The sequence below is a fragment of the Nannobrachium achirus genome (assembly GCF_963921795.1).
Source record: "Nannobrachium achirus genome assembly, chromosome: 22".
NCBI lineage: Eukaryota > Metazoa > Chordata > Actinopteri > Myctophiformes > Myctophidae > Nannobrachium > Nannobrachium achirus.
The window spans coordinates 15,692,958-15,712,762 of record NC_137829.1 but is presented as its reverse complement, the minus strand read 5'-3'; the positions used below and the strand labels follow the sequence as shown (position 1 = coordinate 15,712,762).

The window sequence follows — 19,805 nt, the reverse complement described above, 5'->3', positions numbered from 1 at the left end:
AAGAAATATTTTGCAGGAGGAAGTCATCCGTTCCAGGTGCAACAGTGAAAAGATGTGTTATCTTTCATATCTTTTAAGATTTAAAAGATACACATCCTGCACGTTTTCCATCATGCCAAAAAGAGAGTTTTTGATTGATGCAAACCCCACGTTTCCATTATTGGTACAAGCATGTCTGTCAGTGCTCTCCTGAGAGAAATGATGGCGTATTCTCAACAATACAGCATATTCAATAATACAGAATCACAATTCTTCATGACACATACGGTACAGATATGACATGCATTCAGGTAATTGAGACTTTGTTAAAGGGACAGTTCAACCAAATAAAAATGTTCTGATTCCCTGTTGCAATGTTGGTCATTGTAGACTACTTCAAAAGGTAAAATATTTGGTTGAACTGTTCCTTTTCCAGTAAAAATGCTGAAATGGTTACGATTTGTGTACTGTATGTAATAATACTAGTAATACTAATAATAAAAGGTGTCATGCCTACCTTTGACTTCTTCCTCTACTTTGGCCTCAATGTGCTGCATCACTTGAGTATCTGTGAAAGAAGAGAGATCCCATCAGAACAGTGTGGACAGAAAGCTTAGAGGGAGCACACACGCCTGGGTATTGAACCTGCGATCATCTGCTTACAGGACAGCATTTCTAATGGCTATAGAGCATCGCAGTGGAAGTGGTTTAATGGTGCCCCAAAAAATCCCATTCATTTTCCCCATAGACTTTTACAAAAATATTTATAACAATTATGTTAAGCCTAGAACCAAGCCATCCAGGGTCTCAGTGAATCATCACCATAAAACCTTTGATCTTATATAAAAACATATTTTTAATATTTAATTATTTGATATACTACATTTAATAAATACCCTTTGTTTAGCGATTTTCAAAATGTTCTTTTCACATAATCAAAGGTTTCATGGTCATGATTCACTGACATCCTGGATGGCTTGGTTCTAAGCTTAACATAATTGTTATGAATATTTTTGTGAAAATCTATGAGGAAATGAATGGGAGATGGCACCAGTTTTGTGGCACCAATAAACCACGCCCACTGCGATGATCTATCGTCTCTGTCGGGTGGAAACCTTGTACAGTAAGTCAGATTTGTCAGAGGCTTGTTTTTCCCCATTTCCTGGAAAGTAATTGTTTTGCACATAGGCCTACAAGGTATTTCACCTGACAGCAACAATATGGTCCTTTTTCATGACTTGTAATGCAGGCCGGGACCAAACCTCACTATGTATCATAACAACCCAGAATGCAGGTCCAATATCAAGAAACCAGTACATTCGGTCAACAACCTCGAATATAACAACAACAAATATAAACAAATAAAAGAGACGCATTTCCGAAAGGAGGGGATCAATAAAACAACAAAAAGCTGAGGGTTTCTGTCAGGGAGGAAGAAGGTATACGATGAGTTTCATGCGAGGTCCAGAGAAGAATGGCATGACCTGGGGAGTCAAACGTACTCCCCAGTGAAGAGAGGAGTGCATGGATTGGATGGAGGGTGGGGGAAGCAGTGAGTATATTATTTTGGCTATGCGTATTAGGTGTGCCTTGAGATTTTGACTTGCTCACTGGTGTGCCTTGGGCACAGACAGTTTGAAAAGCTCTGCTGTAGAGTATGAAGAGAAGAGCTGCGGTGAGGAAGAGAAGAGAGGGTGAAGTTCTGTTGAACTAAAGGTGCTCGTGACATTAGTACAGCTCATAGAACCTCAGTCAGACAGGATGGATGGTGGAATTTGTCAGCTGGAAGTGAACCTAAGGAGGAATGCTGGAAGTGAATACCGGTGCTGTTGGGCAGAAACCTTGTATCTCCATATTCCAACTTCTTATTAATGCCGTACTTCATCATGCATAAGTAGCAGAAAAAGACGCTCCACGATGTTCAATCTTCTACTTTCTTGATTATAGAAACATTTAAAGTTGTTAACTATGTACCTGTGGGTTTTATAAAGATTGTACCAATGCAAGCACTTGTGACTAAATATGAACTACGTCGGATCCATTAGATTTGAGAACACAGGTTATTTTTCTTTGCATTTTCCAAATTTCTGTAAAGTGAAAGTTTTGGACTCACAAGGTTTCTACAGCGACAGCGACCATATAAGGACGAGTGATGATGGGTTCAGACAGAGAAGCCTCATTTAGTTCTGGTGGGTAAGGGTGTGATTGGGAGGGAGGAGGGGCGGCAGGCTCCCGGATGGATCCAGAAGTGTTACCTTCATGTTTGGTTATGGTCAGCGTAGCAGAGCACGCCGCCTCGCCGGCACTGTTGGAGGCCCTGCACGTGTACTGGCCAGCGTGTTCTGAGAACGCGTCCACTATGATCAGCGTGGCCGTGTTGGTGGTCTCATCGAAATGAAACACAATGTTCTTTGAGGCCTGAACGGGCCGCTGGTCGTGAAACCAGCTGATCTGTGGCTTGGGCATGCTGGCCACGCAAGCATGAAACCTAGCCACCTCCCCGTGCGCCACACTGACGCTCGTTATGGGGTGGACGAACGTGGGCTTTTGGCCAATAGAAGCTTTCTTTAGACTGGCGATGGAGATGTCCATGGCGTGTTTTTTCCCTGAAAGGAAGCAACGTTTGTGGACCTTCAGCGTCATGCATACCAATACGTCAACTTACGGCTGGGTGATATGGGGGGGAAAAGTAATACATTTCTGACCAAAGCACCTCAATATCGAAATGTTGATGATATCGTATTGTGATGGTAATAATGTTCTTTTAGATTTAGAGGTGATCAAAACCAGGACAAGATAACATTAAGATGCCATATCACGATACCCAAAATCCCAGGCAATATCTAGTCTCATATCACAATATCAATATTATAAAGGATAGAGAGATGAGTACTATTGGCAAATGTGATTGCTTTACAATGTGTCAACTGCTGCACTTGGTTATGTATCTTGACCATTTTAGTTCTTGATCCCGATTTTGCAGTGTGATACTTGTATTGTTTTTGTATTGTTTGCGCATTATTGTTATAGCAGAGTTTCACGGTGCTCTCTTGGCCCCGGGTCACTATTGGAAAACACAATGTTTAATATCAATGAGAATCTGACCTGGTTAAATAAAGGATATAATGATGAATATGTATATATCGCCCAGCCCTACATCAACTCATAGCAGAGAACACATCTGTCAGAGTAAACCCGTGTTGACAGTGACACTCACCCTCCATTCGGAGCATGGCGGAGCAGGACACGGTGCCCGACTTGTTCTCGGCCATGCAGGTGTACTGTCCCTCGTCCTCTGGGTAAACCCTGGAGATCTCCAGCTGACAGCTGTCGTCAAACTGCGAGATCCTGCAGTTGTTGGACTGCTTCACCACCGTCTGCCCGTGGAACCAGCCGATCTTCACGTCTGGAGAGAAGCGACGTAAACGAAGAGGTCAAATATTGGTAAGTTATATTCTTTGGTTAAAATAAGCAATTTGGGCACAAAGAAGTTTGAAAACCACTGCTATAATATAGTGTTCTTTCAGTAACCCGTCTCTCCAGCGCTTTAGTAAACACAAAATACATGTTCAGGTCACGATACCAGTAGGATACCAAAAGAAATATCACATAGACTACAATTAACCACTTAAAATCTTGTGACCTTGTATCTCGGGTAATTTCGACAAATGTTTGCCCAAAGAGAATAAGGGCGCTAGGTTTTTAAATTGGTAAATCTAAAGTATAAAAAGAAAAAATAGTTACCATCTCCACGGACACGGCACTGGAAGCGGGCCGACTCGCCCTCTTTGGCGGAGGTGTCGGAGATGGGAGAGATGACGACTGGAGGAGTCATGGGAACAGCCGTGTCTGGAGACACCACCTCAGACACTAAACACACAAACAAACAAACTTACAGTTAATTCTCAAATACCTGGAACGCGCCCGAGTCGCGTTAGATTTTAACCACTTTAACCATTATTTTATGCTTTAACTATTGAAAAATAGCAGATATACAAGCTCACAGCGCGGCACCGAGTGCCGCGCTGCGAGCTTGTATATCTGCTATTTTTCAATAGTTAAAGCAGTCAATAATCCTAGGCCTAAATGGGTTAAGCACCTACCCTGTCATATATCACAAGACTCTGCTAAACACTAATGAGCGGTATTGTCTTTAGCTGCTAGTTTAATTGGAGACTTCACACAGCACATCAATATGTTTTGTTAAAATAAGTGTTAAATAGATAAGCACGTGTGTTTCTTCTGGTTCTAGTCACGCGGTATATACGGTACCTTCCACGTTGAGTGATGCTGTGCTCGTCGCCGTGCCATAATCGTTCTTGGCCTCGCAGTTGTAGACGGCTGCGTCTTCTGGGAAAACTTCAATCAGAAGCAGCGTGTGCTCGTTCCCGTCGTGCATGAACTTGACTTTGAAGCCGGGAGCCAGGGCCTGGGAGTTCTTGTACCAGAAGACCTGAGGCTGTGGAATCCCGGTCACCTGCACGGAGAAGCGGGCAGGTTTCCCAGCCTCCACAGACAGAGGCTCCATGTGCTGGATGATCTGAGGAGGTTCAGGGACTGGAGAGAGAGACACAAAACCACCAACATACGTTAATTTATCTCTTTACGAATTACGATGAATCAAATAACTGAGATGAAACATTTCTTGTCAATGTATTTAAAACTGTCATTAAGTTGTTTTAAGTACAATTACTACATAGTTCCTTAGAGCCTTTTTGAAAAATGTTGTGTTGCAGGTAAGCTAAACGCCTAACAACAATTGGTATATTGTAGATGAAGAATATTTGAGTTGAGTTTGGTTAAACAGAATATATTTAAAAGATACTTAGTCATTATGATTGAGGACGTATCATGATCATCTCCAGAGAGGCTGGAGTCGTCACATGACATGAATTACAAACAAAAACGTAATGTCATAGACAGAGGATGAATCTCATTCCTCAAACATTCCATTTAATAGTCTTCGTCAATAGCCATTTTATAGTCTATAGCAGGGGTCTTCAACAGGGGGTCCGCGACCCCTAGGGGGTCCGCGGAGGTACTGCAGGGGGTCCGCGAAATTATTGCTTAAAAAAAAAAAAAAAAAAAAAATCTTTTTTTTTTTTTTTTTCATTTTTCACATTTGTTAAAAAATAAATCATGGTTCTATCCATTTTGAATAGCTTGAATACATGATTATATGCAATTGACAGATTGTTGATATTATTGACATTGGTTCTCAGTTAATAAGTAGTATGTTTAGAAATGGTAGTGGTACGGCCCACCCTGCTCGCTGTAACTTGTACATGTTTAAAATAAAAAATAATGTCGTAGCCCCGACCCCCCCACCCTACGAGGTGGTAGGGGGTCCCTGCTCCATCTCCCCATCAGTTTGGGGGTCCCCGGCCTGAAAACGTTGAAGACCCCTGGTCTATAGCTTTTATAATCTGACTGATTGGTTATTTATTTTGACTTTACTGTTAACATTGAAGGTCATGGTTGTACTCTTCATAATCTGGTTATAATCTGAGGTAAGGTGGATGTGACTTACTGTTGACACGCAGGCTCATGGTGCTGCGGTTCTTTCCAGCGATGAAGGTGTATTCCCCAGCATCGCTCCTGTAGGTCTCGGAGATGGTGAGACGGTGCATCTTTCTGACGTTCACGTAGTTGAACCTCTCCTCCACCGAGAAGTGGATCTCCACTCCGTTCCTCATCCAGCGACCCTCCACGTCGTCCTCGTTCACCTCAAACTCAAAGGTCGCTCTCTGTTTCTCAACAACCTGGAAGTGGGTTTATAGACACTTGTTATAGTACAAAACCGCCTGAGCCTCGATAGCGAAAAGTCAACACGGTCTAATGCAAGGGTCTTCAACAGGGGGTTTGGGACCCCTAGGGGGTCCTCAGAGTTACTACAGGGGGTCCTCCAAATCTTTGTGTGATAGAAACTTTTTTTATATTAACCACCTTGAACCCTACTGTCCATATTCTGAGAACTTTAGCCAAAATAGCCGGTCTACAAGCTCACAACGCCTCGCGGCTATTTTTGGCAAAGAGGTTTGGTGTAGAGGGGGAAAAAAGAGCACACTAAGTACATAGAGAAAGGTCAAGTTTATTAAGTATTGATGGCTCAAGTGGTTAAATATCCAAAAACACACATTGACATGAATACAAATCTCTCTCTCTCAACTACGGGGTCCTTGGCCTGAAAACGTTGAAGACCCCTGGTCTAATGAAACAAATTGTTTCTCACTGAGATTTCCCTCTCTGCGGGTTCAGAGATCCTGATGTCTCTTCCCTCAACGATCAGCTGAGCCTTGGACACGCTGGCGCCGGCCACCACCGAATACTCCCCGGCGTCTGACAAGCGGACGGTCTGGATCATCAGCCTGTGCAAGAGCTTCTCTGCTGTCACCACGAACCTGTGAACAAAAGCGTCACGCTGGTTTAAAAAATCAAACATTTAAAAAGCGCTTCATTTATCACAGAAGCTCTGCTTTAGAAGTGTGCGTTGTGTACAAGAAAGAACAAATCGGTTGCACAATCCATACGGTGAAATACACAACAAAAACATTTCTAATTGTATTTCAATTATATTGTTGCTGTTGCACAGATACTTTGTATCTCAATATTTAAACTTTTAGTTATGTTTTAGTTTTTAGTTGTTTTATTTTTATTTGTATTCTTTTTATTTTTTGAGAAGCATCTACAAGCTCACAAGCTTGAAAGTGTGTCTGTGGGTTTTATAAATATTTAACCAATGAAAAGTATTAATAAGAGCTAGTGAATATATAATAACTGCATTAGATCCATTGGAACAATGGTCATTATTTTCCTATTATCTGGAAAGTAACGGTTGTGGACATTCAAGGTTTCCACTGAACAGCCACAATATGTATGATGTAAGTATAATATAAAGTGTGCCTGCTTCACCTTTCTTCAGACATGTCCAGTTCCTGTCCGTCTTTCATCCACATCAACTGGATGTTGGGCTCCGAAACCTCACATTCAAAAATAGCCTTCTTCTTCTCTGTGATCTTGATGTCTTTAATTTTCTTGGTGAACTCAATCAAACGAGCTGGGACACAAAAAAACAACAGAAAAATAAATGTCAAAACTAATTTGACATCATCTGCAAAAAGCATACACTATCAATCACGTACTGTATGTACTGTAAATATTGTCTAGATAGATAAGGCAATATTGTAATAAATGAAATACTGTACTGTGCCTGATGATAAATTAACCGACTTTGCAAGGATAAAGTTGTGTTCATCCGCAAAACAATTCTCACCTTCAACGTAAAGGTTAGCCGACGTCGCAGTGGCGCCGGCCACAAACTTGTACTCTCCTCCGTCACCGAAGTGCACGTTTCGGATGGTGAGCGAGTGCGTGAGCTGCTTGCTGCGGACCTGGCACCGGTCCGACGACTTGACCTCCACTCCGTTCTTCAGCCACTTGTAGGTGATGCTCTCATAGTTGACGTTCACCTCGAACGTGATGGTGTCTCTCTCCTTGGCATTCAGGTCCTTCAGCATGGAGGTGATCAGGATAGCTGTATGGTGAGAAGTGCACATGTTGGTGACATGATTTGACCAAATTTGCTGTTTAAGAGAAAACTAAGTGTTTCCTCAATAAATAACAGCTAAGAGGGTAATAATGTGAGTATAAACTTTATTCCAGACACACAGGGGGTGTCTCTACACACAGGGGTAGAGTAAATACAGTCAACAACATTTAAAAACAAAAATAGCCTGGAAACAAAAATTGCCTGGAAACCAGACAAATCTGACAGTGCAAAAAAAAGCCTAATATCTACGCAGTGATATTCTGGCCATGACAGGCTATCCCAGAGATACAAAAGGGTATCAATTAGGGGTCCGTGGCCTAATCTATATCAAACTCCAGTTTGGTTGAGACTCACAGCTTCTTTAAAGTAACTGGTAAGAGCCTGTGTAAGGTGAACTTACGGCTGACAGTGAGCGTTGCAGACACTCTGTCGTTCCCACAGATAAAGGTGTATTCTGCAGAGTCCTCCCTGCTTGTGTTCACGATCTTCAGCTGGTGAAGTTTGCCCTGGACCACGATCTTGAACTTCTCACTCATCTCGATCTCCACTCCGTTCTTCAGCCAGGTGGACGGCACGTTGAAATGGGACGTTTCACACTCAAACGTGGCCACGTGGGTCTCTGGGACAGACACGTCCTTCAAAGGCTTGGTGACGCGCAGAGCTGAAACAGGATCATATGAAACGTAACGTTATGAAACATTCTGTAGCTATGAAACATTGTTGGCTAAGGTGTCACGGTGCCGCGACGAAGGTCGGGAGCAGTGGTGAAGAAGGTATTCAACTCAGGGCCCAGAACTTGAGTCAAAGTACAGTATAGATACTCCTCGTCAAATAACTATAAGAGAAAGCTGCTCTGTCAAATTTGTAACTTCTTGTAACTTGTTTCTTTTTATATATATATATATATATTTAAGAGTACAAAAGTATGACTTGGGAAGTGCATTTTATTTTATTATCAATGCATTGCTGTAATCAAATTTAGACATTTACCCTGAAATATTCAAATATTTTCCAGGAATGAAAAAGTAGGGCATTCATTTCTTTTCTTTTTTTTTAACACAAAAGGTTAAAACACAGAGATAAGACGTTTTCTGCCCGACAGCAACATTTATTATATAAATAAGCTAAAACGTATACTGATAAGATTCCAAAAACATAAAAACGAATTAGCAATAAAAGGTCCTTCCTTATTAAATAACATCAGGTTTGAGTGTTTGAATGCTCACCCTCCACCATGAGCATGGCGCTGCACTGCAGGTGTCCCACCACGGCGGTGTACTCTCCTGCACTGCTGCTGTCCACCTTCTGGATGGTCAGCTTGTGAGCCTTCCTCTCACACTGGATCTTACACTTGTCGCTGGGCTTCAGCTCCACGTTGTTGAACATCCATTTGACGGGCACGTCGTCGTGGGACAGGCTCAGCTCAAAGGACGCCGTGGCGTCCAGCAGCGATGTCACGTCCTTTATCTTCTTCACAATCTTGATCGCTATAAAAAATAAATTACAACAGATTTAGAGAGCAGAGGTATGTGGGCTTTCACCGTGACAGATATTCTGTCCGACTCCTACAACTTGTAGATAGGCTATTTCCTGTATTTATGTTTTGTATTAAGTCTATATTGGCTTGTTTTGACCATAGAACAGAATGTTTTGTTTTATTAATAGTATTGGTACTGGTAATAGAGCAATTCTCAACTGTTCTTCCCTTTTCCAGAAGGTGCTCTGGAAAAGGCACCTTCCTGTTGCTCTGCTGAGCTTGTAGATTGGAATATTATTTGAAACATTTTAACAACAAAAAAAAGTATGGGGGTCCCTGGCACACAAATATTTTCAGATGGAGGTCCACAGTACCCAGACAGTTACTTCACTACCTTTTTTTTATTGATGTCAATTTTTTAAAAACCTTTTAAACACACTTAGTGATTCTCAAAATAATCACTGTGATTAATGTTCAACAACAGTTTTCAAAACTAAGAAAAGATCTGATGAGAACAGAGATACTCTAAATCAAAAGTCAAGCCAAATCATGCTTATTCATAGAATAAAACCACCGTTGACCAACATGTTGTACAACATGAAAATAAATTAACAAAGGCACACAGCAGCAACAGAAAAAGCATCAACATCAATCAAATAAAGACAGATATCAGAGGCGACAGTACGATGATATGTTCAGTACTCACTCTCCACGTTGAGCCTGGCGCTGGCCGACAGCTTCCCCAGCTTGAAGGAGTAGACGGACTCGTCGGCGGTGTTGCAGTTCTTCACCTTCAGTGTGTGGACGATGCCGTCCGAGACCACCTCGTACTTGTCTCCGGTCTGGAGCTCCACGCCGTTCTTGATCCACTGGGCTCCCTTCACGTCCGCGTGGGTCAGCTCCAGGCTGAACGACGCCTCCTGGGTCTCCGTCACCGTCAGGTTCTTCAGTGTCTTCTTGACCTTCACGGCTGCAGAGAACCCAAAGAGGTTTGGTTTGGGATCAGTATGGTAATACAGTGGTTCTCAACCTGTGGGTCGGGGGGCCCCCGAATTATTTTGGGTGGGTCCCCACGTGATTAACTTAATGTGCAGCGTTGTTTTCTCAGTCAACAAACCAACATAAAGTTTAAGTGCATAGAGGGTATCTGCACATTTCTAAAGTTACATTTTAAGGACTTTTTAATACCTCTAAAAGGACAAATTAAACATTGGCCAAATTGTCAAATATTAGATGCAGAAATTGTGAAAATAGACGATTTACATACTCACAATGCCTCGCAACGTGAGCATGTAGATCTGCTATTTTAACAATAGAACCGTGTTGTACAAAATGTAATGCCTCAAAATATGATTATTTTGGGGGTTGTGGCCTGAAAAGGTTGAGAACCATTGTGGTAATAGAACCAACCACTTGAACCCCGGCCAGCGTCCATATTCTGAGGGGAACGTTTAGCCAAAAATTGCTGATCTACAAGCTCACGATGTAAATAAGTTAACCAGACTTTTAGTCAATTATTAAAAAAAGATTCTGTAATGTATGCATTTAGAAATGCAGCCCTAATTTGTAAAGGTCTCGACTCACTCACTTGTGTGAATACAACATCCAAATAGTATTAAACTAACTTTCTTTCAGAGAATACAGGTGGTCCAATACATACCCTCCACCTTAAGGTTGGCTGTGGTCTTGGACGTAGCCACCTGGTAGGTGTACTCTCCCACGTCTTGGGGTCTGGTGATGTGGATGACCAGGCGTCTGACCGCTCCGTCTACCTGGCTCTCCACGTTGTCATTGAAGTCCACTTGCTGGCCGTCCTTCAGCCAGTGACCCTCCGATTTGGCGTTGGCCACCGCGCACTCCAGCACTGCTGTCTGGGACTCTGCCACCGTCACGTCCTTCAGGGGCCGCGTGATAGCACCACCTAGTGGTAGGGGGGAAAAGGAGATTACATTTTGCACACACATTACCACTAGGTCAAGGAACAAATGCTACCATTTTCACATTGGCCTAAACATGGTTGGTTAAACATACCGGAGACTGTGAGCATGGCGCTGGAGGTCTGCTCTCCGGCGTGGAAGGTGTACTGGCCCTCTAAGTCCTTCATGGTGTCGACGATGGTCAAGATGTGAACCTTCCCTTTGGTCTCCATCTTGTACTTGGGACCGGCTTTCAGCGGCTGGCCCTTGAGGGTCCAGAGAGGATCGATGCCGGGGTGAGAAACCTCCACCTCAAAGGTCACGTTCTGAGACTCGGAGCAAACCTTGTCCTCCATGTCTCTCACAATGTGCACCTCTGGAAAGACAAATGGACAATGGTTCATATGATTGATGAGACAAAATCCAACATTTCCATTGAAAACCTTATTTGCAATGCACAAACGTAGTTTTGGTCCATGGTAATACAGATTAATACAGAAGAAATAGTTCAGAATATTGTATTTTGGAGTCTGCAGGCCCCCGTGGTGTTCCAGGGGGTACACAGAAAAAAAAGTACAGCAAGAGCTCCTTTTTTTTTACAAAACCTCTTGAACAATTTGTAATGAGGGTCCCTGGCACAAACCAAATAGTGTCAATGTGAGGGTTCTTGACTTGAAAATATTTGAGAACCACTGTACAAAATGTGGTTCTCAAAGTGGTTCAAATGGAACCTTACAGGTCTGTAACCTTACAGGTCGGTAACTTTGAGAGTATACAAATGGAACCAAATGGACCAGTTGGTTCCATGTTGTACAACCCCCATTCTGTACCCCCATAGCACAATTCCAGAGGTATGGGGGTGCTTGAAATTTTAACGTTTCAGAAAAAACTGCTGGTAGAGAAAACATCTTACTCTCAATAGACAGGTTGCAGCTGGACTCCACCTTGCCCACCATCAGTTTGAAACGGCCCTGGTCAGAGGCGAAGGCCCTGTTGTACACCAGACGCTGCTTGGTTCCTTTGGTCACAAACTGGAGTCTGTCGCTGGCCACCAGGAGCTTGTCCTTGTGGTACCACTTGCATGACTTGATGTCCTGGGCTGAGATCTTGGCCTCCAGAACGACTTTGGTGCCCTCAACGGCACTGACGTCCTTCAGCGGCACCACAATGTCAATGGCTGAACAGAGAAGATAATGTGAAATTTTAGATCACAGAAAATAAAATGCTGGAATACATAGACATAAACGCTTGCACGAGTACGACACACGCAGAGGGCGAGTATGTATACTTTTAATAATATTAGTTTGAAGATGTATTTTTGTAATGTTATTCGTACAGTATGTACCTACTGTACTTCTTTGACATTTAATCTATTTATCTATCTAATTTATATATCAGCATGGCAGAGTTCCAGACCCTGATGCTAGACTCGAGGCTATGGACGTTGGCTAGTCCACACTTTCGCATCGCTCAATGAATCGGATGAGCTGTGTCCAACATGCCGACTTACTCTGAACGCTAAGTTTCCCAGAGGTGGAGATGTCCTGAGCGGGGACGACGAAAGAGTAGGACGCAGCATCCTCTCGGTTCACGTTCTCCACCAGCAGCTTGTGGACCTGCTTGTCGATGATGATGTGGACGCGGTCCGAGGACGTGATGGCCTGGCCGTTCTTCAGCCAGGTTCCTTCGATGTTCTCCTGTGAGAACTTGACCTCCATCTGAGCGATGTCTCCCTCACAGACCGTCAGGTCGGTCAGAGGCTGCATCAGGGTCACGGGGCGCACTGAAACATCCAGACAAAAGATTTTTTGTTAAAGTTAATATGTCCTTTTTGACACCTGTTTTTTTTGACAACCATTTTCCATATTTCAATGAATTAAAGGTGCAGTAAGTGATATGTTTGTTCAAATAAGTGTTAAGGATATTGAGGTTATTCTGATAGTGTAATCATTTCTATAGTGTTCTTTACAGTAACAGGGGGTCCCAGTCTCTCCAGCTCTTTTGGTGTCATTTGTACATTCTCAGTGTTATGGGGGAACCAATGTGCCACTCAGGAACACAGCCTTCATTAGTATAATTGGTAAAACCTGTGGAGGAAGTAAGAGGGCCAATTTCTTTCCATTGTGGCTGCTGTGCATAGAGCAAGGGTCTTCAACAGGGGGTCCGGGGGCCTCCAAATCTTTGTGTGATAGAAATCTTTTTTCTCCTTTTTTTTATATTAACCCTAGTGTCCATATTCTGAGAACCTTAGCCAAAATATTTTGTGGTTTGGTGTAGAGGGGAAAAAAGAGCACACTAAGTACAGAGTGAAGGTCAAGTTTATTAAGTATTGACGGTTCAAGTGGTTAAATATCTGAAAACACAAATTGACATGAATCCAAAATACACTGATGATTGTGCTGTCAAACGATTAAATTATAATCTATGAAAAGGTTGTGGGGGTCCCTGCTTCATTTATCTCTCAACTAAGGGGTCCCTTGCCTGAAAGACCCATGGCATAGAGCCTATTTAGGGTTCTCTCACCTTTCATCTTCAGGGTGGCGCTGGTCCTCAGGTCTCCACACACAAAGCTGTATTTCCCCTGGTCCTCCTTCTTCACCTCCTTGACGGACAGCGAGTGTCTCCCGCGGCGTGAGAACATGACGTACTTCCCACTTTGAGAGATTGCCTTGTCCCCAAAGTACCAGGTGCCCTCGGCGTCCTCCCGGGACAGCTCCACCTCAAAATCTCCAGAGTAGGTCTCTGGAACCTCAATGTCCTCTATCGTCTTGATCATCTCCAACGCAGCGCCTGGAGTCCACAGGGGCAGAAAGACGGGTTGAGAATCACAGTTGTACAGTAGGTAATAGTGTGGAACTGTCATTCTCAAATACAACACTTTGTGACCAACTGTAGTCCTGTTTCACAATTATTACAATCACCTGAATTCATTATCAGTTATTTGTATAATAGTCCATTTCCATACATAATATAAATGAATCTGCTGAATAAAAGAAAAAGGCTCACAACTTGTAGATAGGCTATTTCCAGTATTTCTTTTTGGTTTTTAAGTATACAACTATTATTGGCTTGTTTTGACCATAGAACAGTATTTATGTGTTTAATTATTGGTACCGGTCATAGTACAGTTCTCAACTGTACTTCCCTTTTCCAGAAGGTGCCGTGGAAAAGGCAAGCTCTACTCAGCTTGTAGATTGGATTATTATTTGAAACACTTGAACAACAAAAACATGTGTGGGGGTCCCTGGCACAAAATATTTTCAGTTTGTGTAGTACAGATTGTACAGATTACAGAATTTGTATTATACTGTTTAGACCGATTATAGGTTTACCTATGATCCTAGAGTACTATTTCTATGCATTTGATGTACTACCTCGTGTTTACCTTGCCTACTGTAAACTGCTGCATCTGATGAATGCCTAAATTGTAACATTTATATATATACACACAACATAGAGTGGATAAAAAGATCACCTTCTACGTGAAGTCTTGCAGTTGATCTGATGCTCTCGTCATCCAAAACCACACAGCTGTACTCTGCGTCGTCCTTCAGACCGATGATCAGCACAGACAGGAAGTGGACCTTTCTGTCCGAGTGCATCCTGTATTTGTCCCCGGAGAAGATCTCCACGTTGTTCTTCAGCCAGTGGACCTTGACAAAAGGCTCGTTGGTTTCACACTCAAAGGTGGCCAAGGAGGCCTTCTCCTTGGCACTGATGTCTTCCAAGTTCTGCGTGAAGCTCACAGATGTTTTACCTACGAGGATGGAGAAGAAAATGAAAGAATGTACACAATTCACATTGAAATGTTTTCTTTTTATGTTTCATAGTATATATCTATGTTTAGTATCTATGATATTTGTCAGTCAGTCAGTCAGTCTTTCTGTCTGTCTATATGCATCTAATTTCAGACAAACCTATACGGCTAAAACTAAAGTAAATAAAGCCCTATTCTGGGGTGAACATGTGAGAATAACAGATCTATGAGCTTTTAGGCTATTTCCGGTGACAATATTTAATGTAGTCAGAAAAAAGAATGGCTGGAGTCCCCTGGGGGAGGGGGAGTCTGGTCAAGTATATACAGTACGGTGTAAATGATTCAAAATAAATAAATAACACTTCATTTTCTTAAGAATCACTTTAAAAATAGAGGAAAAGGGAGTAAATCCTGTGAACATACCTTGGACCAACAGGAAGGCATGGCTGGATGCCTCTCCGGCGACGTTTGTGGCTTTGACCATGATGCTGGCAGAGTCCTCGGTTCTGACATCTCTGATCACCAATTCACACACATGGTCTTCGGGCCAGTACCAGTAAATACGATCCGTCTTCTCCAGCTCTACGCCGTTCTTGAACCACTGACACACGGGCTCAGGTCTGCCGACCACCCTGATCCTGAAGCGAACCTCGTCCATGGGTGTGGCGGTGTTGCTGGTGATGCGTTCTAGGATTTTGGGAGCCTCCATGCTGGGGGAAAGCTGGATCCTCTCTGGTTTGATCACTGGTATGGTGAGTTTTCCCTCTTCCTCCAGCCTTTTCCTCTCAGCCTCTTCCGCCTCTCTCTGGCGATGAAGCAGATCCTCCTTGGTCTTTTTCAGCAGCTCCTCATAAGATTCATCCCTCCTGCGAGACTTGAATTCAACAGCAGATATGGACTCGTAGAAGCCTTCCTCAGTCCTGCGCTTGAACTTGCTCTTCAGCTCCTCAGTCTCCTCCGATGTCTTCTCGTGGACGTTTTTCTGGACCTTCTTCAGCATGACCACTTCCCTTTCCAGTGACGTCTCGCGGGGCTTGTCGACCTTTACGATGTCGAAGGCCAGACCAGTGTCCGTGGTGTCAGCAGGCTTGGCAGCCGGCGAAGCGCGGCGAAGGAGGGACCTGAAGTCATCCTCCCTCTGCTGGATCTCCAGCTTCACAATGTGCTCAGTTACACCTATGTTGCTTTCAGCTACAATCCGAACCTCCCCAGAATCATAGGACTTGACATCTACAATCTCCAGGTAGTAAATACCGTCATAACGAAGTCTGTATCTCTTGCTCTTGCGAATAAGTTGTCCATTGAGGTACCAGTTAACCTTTGGTGTTGGATAGCCGGTCACTCTGCAACGGAATCTTGCAACTCCACCTTCCAGGACTCTGGCCGGTTCGGGAACCAGAACAATTTCAGGTTTTGACTTCTCCATTTCCTCGTCCAGCGAAACTCCTGCAGGTCCTCCTTCATGAGCCATGCGTTCAATCTCATGTCCTCTCCTGCCCTCAGGAAGCTGTGAATCCTCTACAAGACCCTTCTCGTCCTTGACAATCAGGGTAGCTGAGGTCTGGTCAACTCCAAATTTGTTGGTAGCTCTGCAGGTGACGACACCACTGTCTCTGGCATAAGCAGCCTCATAATCAAGACTGCAGTAGCCAAATTCATTGACCATGCGCAGTCTGTTAGCAGCTTCAAGGGGTTTACCATCATGCAGCCACTCAACTATCATGGTGGGGTCGCCAATAGGCGTCAACCTGCACTCAAAATGAGCTGGGCCGAAGCGCTTCATTCTGACAGAAGTCAGCTTCTTCTTGAAAGATGGTTTCTGTTGCTTCTCTTTGTCGTAGAGGTCTCCTTCCTCCCACTGCTCCTGACCGTAACGCTGATGCAGGGGTTCCAGCTCTGGAGGTGCGATCTCTTTGGCCTTGTAGGTTCCTCTAGGAATGACAAGCTTCTTCTCTACCTGAGGCGCAGAAAAGTCTGTCTCAATGTTGATTCGGCAGCGGGTGGTATCTCTTCCAGCCTTGTTGATGGCTGTAGCTGTGTACCAGGCACTGTCTGCTGCTGAAGGCGAAGGGATCTGGAATTTGGCCTCCCCTTTAATGCCTTCAATCCTGAAATAGGGATGTCACAAAATTAATACGGATATTTTGACTTTTTGTTACACTACTACACTGCTGAAAATGTCAGGACAATACCATGCATTCGCAGCCAAAAAACATAAAGCACATACCTGATATGTGGGTACTTCTGTGGGGTGATGATATCGCTGTTCTTCAGCCAGACAATGTCAGGGAGGGGGTTTCCAATGGCCTTGACAGCCAACTCTACCAGAGTGCCCTGCTTCACGGTGATGTTCTTCAGTTTCTCCATAAACTGAGGCCGTGCCACACTTTCTCTTGCTGCAGATAGGTCAAACATATCACCAGTCAAGACACAAACAAACGTGTGGTGGAAGATGTATTTCTTACTTTAAGTAACAGTAACGATATCTCTGTAAAAAAGCTTTGAGCAAAAGTCCTATATTCAAACTTACTTAAAGTTTAAGTATTATCATCAGAATATTTGCAAACGTAAATCATATACAGTAGTATCTTGTTATTGGACTAGAATCATTAACCACTATTCGAAAATAGCTGATGTACGCATCGCAATGTGTTGAGCTTGTAGATCTAGTAGATCTACTATATTTGAAAAGTTTAATTATCAATAATCTAAATCCATAAAGAAACTAGTAAATAACGTTGTCAAATAAATGTAGGCTAGTGGAGTAAAAAGTACAACATTTGATTCTGAGATGTAGTGGAGCAGAAATGGAAGAACTCAAGTAAATAAACCTGGAAATTGTAAAGAGTACTTTGTTACTTTACACCACAGCAAACCAATTATATTGAAATCCAAGAAAAGAGACAATTTGCAGCCCCTCATGGTCAGATCTGGGATATACTCTAGGCTTACCTTCAACAGTCAGAGTTAGGGAGATAGAGGACTTTCCAGCTCTGTTCTGAGCTACAACGGTCCACTCCCCACAGTCTTTGGGCATGGCTGGAACTATGATCAGAGACTGAGTTCCATCTTCTTTAATTACTATCTTGTGGGTGAAATCATTGCCCACTTGTTGCCCTGAGAAGAAGAGGATATACAGTATGGGGTTTTACTGGGGGTTGGATAAAGGCACATAATGGCAGATACATTCGTTTTGATCAGGGCCAGGCAATATGACTTCAAATCAATGTCATTTCAAATGTTTGTCTCGATTACGGTTAATGAACGATTTGTTTTTTACATGCCCCTCATAGTTACTGTAAACATATGTGTGCAATCGATTTAATCGATTATAAAACTATACTGCATTTAATAAAATAATACATTTTCATAAATAATGAAAATTGCAGCTCTACAAGATGTTTTCACACCGCCGTTGTACAATGAAGTAGAATATAGGGCTTACTGTAAGTGGTTAACCAGACTAATACAAAAAAAAATCTTGATTATTCTACATTTCGGTTTCAATACATTTTCGTAAATTTCCCAGCCTTAGTTTTGTAGCAGAAGGGTTTTCGTACCATTGTGGAACCAGTATGTTTCAGGCATGGGTCTACCAACAACCTTCAGGTCAAATCTGGCAGTCTGGCCCTCAGCGCACTTGACTGAGGTAGGCTTCAGGACGAACACGGGCTTGTAGAGTCTCTCCAGCTGAGCCTCGTCTAGGTCATCAAGCCTACGAGACGGAGAAACTCCCGGAGAGCGACTAGAAGAACGACCGGGTGAGCGACTTAGGGAACGAGGAGATGCGGACCTGGGAAAAAACACACAAAACATCAACATCAAAGATTTAATAACGCTATAAAAGATACTGTAAGTGACAATTATTTCTATATTTTCATAGTAATCATTAACAGGACGTGCACGTGCCTGACTGTATGAAATACCTGAGTCTTTGCATGGCTCCTGGCTGGGGTGTGTAGCCCCGGGGTGTTGCCATTCCAGAGGGCTCCACGTACAGCTTTCCAGAGCTGACAGAGTTTCCCTTCATGTTGCTGGCGAAGGCGGTGTAAACACCCTCGTCCTCTGGCAGCACCACGGGCAGACGCAGACTGGCCCTGCCGTCCTGAAGAACCTCCATCTGGTACCGGCCGCCGGGAAGCAGACGGTTGCCATCTTTGTACCAGGCAATCTAGCAAAGGAAAGAGAAAAGAACTTTGTTTCATGATACTGTTCCAGTTCTATCTTCCTCTTGCCATCTTTTTTAACCTGCACCTTGTCTAACCTCATGTACATACATTACATTATGTTACTTTATGCACCTTGTCTACCGTCATGTACATACCTGCTACATTGTGCTCCATATGTCTAACCTCATGTACATGGCAAACAATGGAACACAGGAGCGCACAACAGTAGTAGTAAGTGGTTAATTAATGGACCATTGTTAAGTTATTTGAGTTTGCAATATGCTTAGAAAAGTGCTTTAAAATTGCAATCCATTATAGAAACTTTAGGTACTACTATTTTTTGTTGTGCTGTGTCTTTTTCAACTGTTCTCGACACTGCTGTGCCACCTCTGGGTGACTGAATTTCCTCCTTGGGATAATAAAGTTGTCTATCTATCGATCTACCTATCTATCCTATCTTAATATTTATGACAAAGGTCACCTTGGGCAGTGGGGCACCTGCCACCTTGCAGTGGAAGGTGACGCCCATCCCCTCCAGGATCCTGTAGTGTTTGACGGGAGTGTTGAAGGCGGGCTGCATGGCCTCGTGTTCTGCCACGATGACGGCCATTTCTCGGTCTTCTGTTATGATCTCTGTGTAGCTGATCATCATGATGCGCAGTTCAATCTCCTGGATGATCCTCTGCTCAAAGGCAGATATATGGAATTCCTGGTGGGAGTGAGAGAAGGGTGAACATATTATCTTTTTAGAATTAAAGTTTCATGAGCTGTTAGTGAATATCTATTTGGTATTGTATGCTTTATTTCAAATATGTCAGAGGAGAGAGACAAAAAAACATGGACAGAGAGAGATAAATGAGAGACAAGATGGTGGGGCGGATTCAAACCCTGCATTCATTGGGAGAAAATGATTTGTGCATTGGCCTGAGCCACATACCAACCACCCCTCACTGACATT

At 43.2% G+C, this 19,805-nt stretch overlaps 1 protein-coding gene across 1 annotated transcript in view; it reads right to left on the bottom strand.

The window, feature by feature from the left end:
* LOC308307447 (titin-like) overlaps positions 1-19,805 on the bottom strand; it is a gene marked incomplete at both ends in the record, with an annotated part of 241,805 nt that overhangs the window by 209,965 nt on the left and 12,035 nt on the right. Inside the window, 24 exons of the mRNA XM_080752712.1 lie at positions 497-547; positions 2,235-2,585; positions 3,197-3,385; positions 3,724-3,849; positions 4,252-4,536; positions 5,510-5,741; positions 6,212-6,380; positions 6,892-7,036; positions 7,253-7,513; positions 7,929-8,189; positions 8,755-9,015; positions 9,712-9,975; positions 10,666-10,926; positions 11,037-11,297; positions 11,835-12,098; positions 12,432-12,704; positions 13,445-13,711; positions 14,397-14,678; positions 15,102-16,786; positions 16,906-17,074; positions 17,631-17,795; positions 18,239-18,471; positions 18,605-18,849; positions 19,329-19,556. Of these exons, the coding sequence (XP_080608838.1) occupies positions 497-547; positions 2,235-2,585; positions 3,197-3,385; positions 3,724-3,849; positions 4,252-4,536; positions 5,510-5,741; positions 6,212-6,380; positions 6,892-7,036; positions 7,253-7,513; positions 7,929-8,189; positions 8,755-9,015; positions 9,712-9,975; positions 10,666-10,926; positions 11,037-11,297; positions 11,835-12,098; positions 12,432-12,704; positions 13,445-13,711; positions 14,397-14,678; positions 15,102-16,786; positions 16,906-17,074; positions 17,631-17,795; positions 18,239-18,471; positions 18,605-18,849; positions 19,329-19,556 (6,928 nt within the window). The remainder of the gene's footprint in view (positions 1-496; positions 548-2,234; positions 2,586-3,196; positions 3,386-3,723; positions 3,850-4,251; positions 4,537-5,509; positions 5,742-6,211; positions 6,381-6,891; positions 7,037-7,252; positions 7,514-7,928; positions 8,190-8,754; positions 9,016-9,711; positions 9,976-10,665; positions 10,927-11,036; positions 11,298-11,834; positions 12,099-12,431; positions 12,705-13,444; positions 13,712-14,396; positions 14,679-15,101; positions 16,787-16,905; positions 17,075-17,630; positions 17,796-18,238; positions 18,472-18,604; positions 18,850-19,328; positions 19,557-19,805) is intronic.